This window comes from Amblyomma americanum, chromosome 1 (assembly GCF_052857255.1).
Source record: "Amblyomma americanum isolate KBUSLIRL-KWMA chromosome 1, ASM5285725v1, whole genome shotgun sequence".
Classification (NCBI taxonomy): Eukaryota; Metazoa; Arthropoda; class Arachnida; order Ixodida; family Ixodidae; genus Amblyomma; species Amblyomma americanum.
This window is the reverse complement of record NC_135497.1, coordinates 341,148,575-341,156,608: the sequence shown is the minus strand read 5'-3', so window position 1 is coordinate 341,156,608 and position 8,034 is coordinate 341,148,575. Positions and strand designations below refer to the sequence as shown.

At 58.6% G+C, this 8,034-nt stretch overlaps 1 protein-coding gene across 1 annotated transcript; it reads right to left on the bottom strand.

Moving 5' to 3' along the window:
* Positions 1–2,114: 2,114 nt before the first annotated feature.
* Positions 2,115–3,947, bottom strand: LOC144121254 (uncharacterized). Its single transcript, XM_077654371.1, has 4 exons — positions 3,561–3,947; positions 2,764–3,037; positions 2,547–2,677; positions 2,115–2,498 (listed from the first exon to the last, which is right to left on the bottom strand). The coding sequence occupies exons 1-4, from the start codon at positions 3,945–3,947 to the stop codon at positions 2,115–2,117; spliced, it is 1,176 nt and encodes a 391-aa protein (XP_077510497.1).
* Positions 3,948–8,034: the final 4,087 nt, after the last annotated feature.

Below are 8,034 nucleotides of genomic sequence, written 5' to 3'. Positions count from 1 at the left end.
AGCACGTCCAATGATCACCCCAGTGTAGCCGAGTTCTCTCCTGGCCGGAGCAACCTTAGCGCCGTGGGGGAATAGGCGAACCGCTCAGCTGATGATCCCTCATGCGGAATCACTAGCGCACAACTTGAGATGCATGGAGTGCAAGACACGTAAGGTTTAACGCACGAAGTGGACCGTCAACAGGATCAACTTGCCTGTCGTTGTTGTTCACGCACTACTCAAGCTTCCTCTACGTTCGCACCGCCTCGGAATGGCTTCGTGAATCTCGCTTTTATAATAGGAGTTCATAAAGAGGTAAGTTAAAGGCAGCGCAATTCATTATCACGACAAAATAGCAAGAGAGTTTTTAAATTTGCACCATAATTTCCACCGCAAGGAAACAATGGGAAAGTGCAACTGCGTAGCAGAAGCAAAGTTATTATTCACCGGTGCCAAACTTCTATTATTCACTGCAAACGGAATACAGGAAGATGGTATTCATGAAAACAAAAAAAAACGTCTGAAAAAGGCCAAGGGTGGGCCATATTTCGCTGGCTAACGCTTCGTCAAGAGGCCTCATAATCCTTTTGTAGCGATAGCTACATTACGATAGCATTTCGAGCCTTCAGCGTGGCGCAACGCCACCCTGTGGCTGCGGCGCCACGCTGCCACGTGGTGCGTAGCAGCTGCCGGTGGCGCGGCTCCGTGGTTGATCACGTGGTTCATCACGTGGTTGGTCACGTGGCCAACTTCCACTCAGCCAGCTGTAGCTATTGAGTCACTCCAGGTTTTACCAGAGCTAAACCACCGCCAATTTTTTTCTGCTTCTCATCTGCGACGAAAAAGGGTGCAATATAAAATAACGTCGACCTGTGAGAAAAAGAATAGCGAAGGCGGTACTTTGAAGCTTCTCGTTCCAGAAATTATTATTACCAACGACAGAATGAGATTTCTAGCACTGCAACGTGCCTGATTAAAACAGAACTTAAAACCTAATATTTGTCTATATATTTTTACCGAGACGGCCTTTCTACATTGTGCTTCCATCGAAACTGGGCCGCCGCTGTGGTAATTCATCCAAAGACTTTGCGCACCGCTGTGGGCCACCATAACCACTGAAACTTTGCGACTGGAACCGGGCAAAGAAATATACACGGCCAACACTTGCGGTACGCCTATTTCGACAAGCGTGCATATTTTCCTGCAAATAAGAACCATCCGACCCAGGAAGTGTGAGCTTTTGCAGTGAATTCAATCCATTCTAAACTTCGATATTCCTGGTTTTTTGGACTCAAATCTATTCCTGAATTAAAGTATTATTTCTAATGGTGCCCTTTTTCTATGCAAGATGACTAAAGCAAAAAAACAACGAAGCAGAGGCCTCTTGACAAAGCTTTGGCTAGCGAACTTTGGCCCGCCAAATACCTTTCTTTATTGTTTTTGTTTCCAAAAATGCCATCTTTGTACACTCAGTCTACCGTGGATAAAAGAACTCATTTTTTGCTGGTTAAAAGGCCACGGAAAGGGGTGTTTGAGATTGTATTTATGAGGCTTGTACTATGTAGAGTACAGGCCACCGAGCGTCCATGCCGCGTACGAGACATTAAAAGCGAGCGGGAAATTTATAATACATTTTTACAAATTCCCGCTTTCGCACCTCGCGGCGACGCGCGCTGCCGGGCTTTCGCACGAAAACCTGGCAGACGATAGACGATGTTCCGTCCTGCAAACGAGGGCAGCAGCGGCGGGTTATCATTGGTTCACAGCGCCAAATTCTTTCAGCCGTCATGCGCTGCTGCGAGCGGCGGAGGTAGGAGAGGGGCCGAGTGGTGGTGGTAGTGGCGGTTGTTGCTATGAAGGGGGAGGGGGATACTGGTCCTGACGTATGTTGGCTCTTAGGGCATCACTCTTGGGGACCAGGGGGGTAGGGGATGTAGGGAGGGAGTGGAGAGGGGAGGGCCACCGCAGTTTCCATGGACGTCCCTAAGCCGTTCTAGAGTCGCACTGCCGCAGCAACGTCAGCGTCCAACAGGGAGGGGAGCCACGGTGCACTGGGAGTGTGTGCAAGCACCTGGAAGGGGGAATGAGCATCGGTCCATTTAGATCCATCGCCTCGTGCTGGACCGGGCAAAGGTCTAGAGGAGGATGCTCAGGCCAGTCTCCTCGAGGAAGGAGAGGAGGACCCGATGCGCCAGGAGCTGGCTGTGAGCCGGGAAGAGGAGGTCGTGCTTCATGGTAGGCGGGAGACCGAGTGCCCGGTATCCCGACTCGAGCCGCAGCCTGGGGGAATCATGGGTCGGGCACGCCAGCAGGAGGTGGCCGAGTGTCCCCGTGTACCCGCAGGAGGGGCAGGCAGGAGTGTGGCCCCTGCCACACGCGTACAATCTGGAGGGCGTCCACGTGCAACCGATGCGGAGGCGCAGGAGGAGGGCTCGGCCCCGCCTGGGCAGCTGGTCCGAGAGCTGGCGGAAGGGCTTATAGGCCGCAGTCCTCCGGTCGCGGTGAAGTGCCCGTACAATCTGCATGATGAGAGGCGGGCGGTCTTGTTGAGTCACTGAAAAGGATACCGGGGACCCATCGGTGTGGGCAGACTTGGCCAGAGTGTCGGCCAGGTCGTTGCCCTCAATGCCGGAGTGGCCCGGCTCCAAATGCAGAAATATCTGGTGGCCAGCATCTGTCGAGGGTCTGCAGGCGGGCCCTTAGCAGGGAGGTAGTTGCCACATTGTCAATAGGCCTGGACAGCAGCTGGAGGGTTGACTGGGAATCAGAGGACCACGACTGGACCAGATGGAATGGTCGCAATCAGGTCCGCTACCAGGTGGAGTCCGGCCAGCTCAGCCGCAGTGGAACTGCCTGGGAAGGGCAGCTTGCGTGTCCTTGTCGCTTTCAGCTGCGGAGCCACGAGTGTCGCTGCCCCCTTTCTTGTGGCTGGTAGCACCGAGCCATCGGTGAAGAGAAGGGTGGGCTCCTTAATCGCATCCAGGAAGGCAGTAGCGGGCTGATTGAGGGCCGCAGCTGGTTTGTGGCGCTTCGACGTGCCTCCGAAGTCCAGGGAGATCTGCAGGGGAGGACGCGTAGGTGGTTGGGGAAGGCAGGGTGGCTGGCGGGAGGGCCCAGAGACTCCATGTAGGCAGCAGAGAGCATGCCCATCCTGGAGTGGGGGCGTCCTGAGAGGCGTGCACGGAGGGATCTCCCGTCAGGAACATGGTGGAGCCGGTCCGTGTGTGTGTGGGCTCTCTGTAAGAGTAGGAGATTTAATGGGAGCACCCCCGCCTCGGCCAGGGTGGTGCGATTTGGAGCTCTGTGGGACTCCCAGGAGACGGCGGATCCATTTCAGCCGAGTGGTCTCGAGGCGGCGAAACTGGGTGGTCTTTAGAGTCACCAGAGGAAGGGCATAGAGCACCGCTGATGTCCCAGCTGCCTCAAACAGCCGGATGGCCCAGGTAGAGGAACAGCCATCCCCGCGTGCCAGGAGGCGTTCGGCTGCTTGGCCGACGCGGTCCAGGTGGAGCAAGAGGGGCTTGTCTGCCGGGATCCAAGTGAGGCGATGGTCGATGGTGAGACCAAAGTACCTCACTTACTGCTTCCAGGGGGAGGTCACTGCCGCAGATCCGCAAGGTACGGATTCGCGACGTGGCCCGTGAACCCCGCGGAAGGACGAAGAGTGCCTCTGACTTGGTGGCAGCGAGCACCAGGTCCCTGGACGCCTGGAAGCACTGCACCTCGTCGAGGGCTCGCTGGAGGGCCTGCCTGGCAGAAGCGATGTGCCTCCGAGAGGCCAGGACCAAGAGGGCGACGTCGTCCACATACACGGAGCAGAAGACCCTGTGGCAAAGACCCTGCTGGATGACGGACGGGAGGCCGGCCATGACCAGGTTGAAGAGGAAGGGGCTGAGAACTGAGCCCTTAGTGACCCCGGTGGTGATGGGCGGCGGAGAGCTCAGAGTGCCCCCAACCCGAACCTGCATGGATCTGTTGGAAATAAATGCGGGTACGAATTGACGCAACCGCCCGATCACTCAGAGTTCGTCCAGGGTCTGCTCAATGGTGGAGTGGGGCAGGTTGTCGAAGGCTGCCTGGACATCCAGGAGGATTAAGAGGGCGACGTCCCTTTGCTCCTTGGCCTCCTCCATGCCGGAGACCATGTCGGCGATGGAATTTACCGTACATCAGTGCCTGCGGAAGCCCGTCTGGCACTCAGAGTGGAAGCCACAGGCGCTGGCCATCCAGGAGAGGCGTTGAAGGGTCACGAACTCCATGGATTTCAGGCCACCGAGGTCAGCGTGACAGGCCGCCAGGAGAAAAGAGCCCTGGAGGGTTTCCTCGCATTCCGTATCGGAACCACGATTGCCGTGGACCAGCTCTCTGGCAAGATCCCGCTGTCCCAGATGCTGTTGAAGGCCTCCAGGAGGCGGGCCTGCTCAGGGGCGTTCAGGTTTCGCAGCATCTGCAAAGTGAGTCCATCTGCCCCAGGAGCGCTCGGTGGAGCTTGTGGGGGGTGATGGGCGCATCACACAAAGCTGCGAAAGAACTGGATAGGCCTGCTGGAAGAGCGGGTCGTCCGGGAGAGGGCTGAGAAGGGGGACCCAGTGCAAGGATGGGACCTGGGAGGCTCGCCACAGAGAAGTCGTCAGCCAGCTGCTCAGCCAGGGCCTGGGAGGACACGCCCCTGGCGATGGCTGCCCACAAAACAGGGTGACGGCTACTTACCACCTGCAAGAGGGAGCGGAACAGGCGCCAGGCCCTGGATGACTGACGAGCGGTCTGGAGAGAGTGGCAGATGCCTTCCCAGCTCTCTCTTGTCCGTCGATTGGCCTGTCGGCGGCAGGCTGCATCGATCTGCGGTAGGCCTTCCAATCCGCAGGTGACGACGTCCTTTCTGCTTAGCGTTCCGCTCGACGCATGGCAGCGCGGAGGCCCAGGAGGCGGAGGCCGGGGACAGGGGCATGTGCTGTGTACGAGACAGTCACTGTGGCCACCTGGCCGCAGGATTTCAGGCAATCCAGAAAGTCCCCTGCAAAAGGGATGTCTTTAGTGAGTTCCCTGAATTGGGACCACTTGATGACATGATACTTCCTGTCCTGTGGACGTTTGTCGGAGGAAGGTCTCAGGAAGATGGGGAAGTGGTCCGAGCCAAGAGAGTCTGCCGCCCGCTTCCAGGAGTAACGGCAGGCTTCCGAGAGAAGGCCCAGGTCGATAACCGTGAAGTGGCCTGGCCGGATGAATACAGCCGCCCTGGACCGCAGCACGTGGAGACCGGCAGCCGACACCACGTCCAGGAGCTTCCTGCCGCGGGTGGAGGTCATCTGGCTGCCCCAATCACTGTAGTGGGAATTAAAATCACCACAGATCAAAGCATCCTTGCCCAGACGGGAGTGGAAACCCGTCAGGCAGGAAGGGTCCCAGGGGACGCCGGGGGAACATAGTCGGAGGCCACCGATGCGTCCGTGCGGCCGAGGCTGACGCGGATAGCACGGACTTGTATGGGGCCAATGTCTGGGGAGGCCACATCCAGGATGGTGGGGGGCAGGTTGCTCCACACATAGACGGCAGCGCGTGGCCTTTACTGTGGGCGGGAGGTGTCCAGACAGGGGGTTGCACTGCAGGTCTGAAGTGCGCAGCTGGAGCAACCTGCAGAGCCCGTGTAACCAGGAAGGCGGACAGCATCCACTAGGACACGGGTCTCCTGTTATGCAAGGACATCAAAATTGAAAGTGCCCTGCAACAGGAGGTCCTTAAAGTTGGCATGGCGCGCCCGCAGGGAATTCACATTCCACTGCAGGACGTGCTGCCTTGCCCTAGGACCTTTACGGCTGGCCATGATTGCCGCTGGAGGGGCTCTCTTCAACGAGAGCTTCCTCAGAAAACCTTCGAGCTCCTGAGGTAGGGGGAGCTGTGGCAGGAGGGTCTGGACGGCCAGCCGCAAAGCCGCCGTCCCCGACTGCTGGGCGTCCGGGGTAGCGGTCTGGGTAGGGGCCGGGATCCGAACAGCAGGACGGGGGAGCCAGGAGCTCCGCGACCGCAGGGCCTGGCGTAGCTGAGGCCCCTGGCTGTCGCGGGCCGCGGCTCCCTGTTGAGCTGCTGCTGTTGGCAGAGCTCTGCCATGACGGCGCGGCGGGTACCAGGGTTGGCAGTCCCGCGTAGAGCAGTGGTCACCTGGTTCTGCTCCTTCCAGCAGGGACAGGCGTGGTCCACTGCTCGGCGGCGCTCTTTGCAGTGGAGGCACCTGGGGACCTCGGCAGTGCAGTCCCTGTGGTGGTGGGGGCCGCTGTAGAAGGTGCAGCGCTCAGGCCTCGTGCAGGAAGCGGCCACGTGGTTGTACCCGCCGCACAGGGAGCACTCCAGGGGCCGGGCCTTGAAGAGATGAAACCGGAACTGCAGTCCGGCAACCTGGACTTGGTCCGGGGGGGGGGGGGGGGCTGCGCCGAAACGGATGGTAGCAGCGTAAACGCGGCGCCGGATACTCATGATGTCGACGGAGGCCTCTATGGTGTGCGCGATGTCCTTGTCCGGAACCGCCGGGTCCACGCCGAAGATGGTTCCGATGTGGTCATCAGGGCGGGAAGCCTCGAAAGCCCTGACCGGGATGGAGAGGAGTAATCTCAGCCCCATGAGACCGGCAGGGACTCCTCGCTAGGGCGTTGGAAGCGATGATGTTGCGCTGCCGATTGATCCGGACCTCCAGGACTCCGGGAAGGGAGTACAGAAAGGAGCTATATTCTTCCTTTACCACGTCCCGGAGGAAAACGGACCTCTGGAGGGGCTGTAAGAGCACCGTGGAATACCGGGAGCGTCTTCGGGCCGCTGGGCCCCTCGCCTTGCGTGAAACCAGGATCCAACCCCCACCGCCACGATTGTTCTGGCTACCTGCTTCAGGAGAGGAGAAATGAGGGGGGCAGGCTCGTTACCTCTCCAGCATCTTGGCTGCAGGAAGGAATGAAAGAGTCTGTAGGGGGCCTCGGACGGGGGTGCAGCATTGCAGGTCTCAGCACGGAGTTGCTGGCTGGCCGCCACGAGCACCGACTCCAGGGCCTGGGACCGTTCTCCGCAGGAATCAGGAGGTGGGCCCCACAGGGCAGTAGCGACCGCATCCTGCTCCGCGTGGGCGGGGGAGTCGCCTGCAAGAGAACTGGTGAGCAGAGCGTCTACGTTTGTAGGGCTAACCAAGTCCTTGGGGCTCCCTGCGGAGGCGACAGCCGTCTCCTTGGCCTGGACCTTGGGACGGCGGGGTCTTCTCGGCTGGCGCCTGGGACCCGCGGGTTGGTCGGGGTGTGCTTTAAGATATTGGGTCTTTTGGCGCGTGACGACCGGCGAGGGGGAGCGCTCGGGCGATGAGGGCCTGGAGCCAGCGGGGCCATCCAGGATAGTGTTAGCCTGGCTGCCGGTTGGTGGAGGAGGGGTCTTGGGCGGGCCCAGGAAGAGTGGCGGTGCCAGAGCATGCTGGCTCTTTTACTCCTCCAGGAGGAGTCCCACCCGCAGGCGGAGGTGGCGCAGGTAGAATTGTGGCTCGCATGCCAGTCTGGCCGACCGCTGTTGGCAGGACGGGCGCCTCGAGCTGCGGGAGGGGTGCCCGGTGTCTGGGTGATGGCTCGCAGAGTCGTCCCCCATGATGGGATGGGACTCCCCTGCGAGTTCAAAAAGAAGAGGCACGGGAAACAAAAAGGGGGGGAGAACAAGTGCGCTAGAGAAATGAGAAAAGGAATAAACACAATTACAGAAGAAAAGAGGAATAAGCCGGGCGGGCGGTTAAGAAATGCGTAAAAAGGGGACGCGGGAAAACAAGAGACTGCCGTGAGAGGAAAACCGGTCAACAAATGCGGACGAAAAAAACACGGGAAAGTAAGACACGACCATGAGAAACAGAAGGAACAAAGGGTTAACTAATGGACACAAAAATCGCGGGAACAATAACAGAATGAGAACAGAACAAAAGAAAAATGCTCGACAAATGCACACGGGAAAGTCAGGAGGGGAAAATCAGAATAATGAGAAAAGGAAGTTGGAAGAAAACGGTTAAGAAATGTGAACAAAAACACAAACAAAAAAACGCGGGAA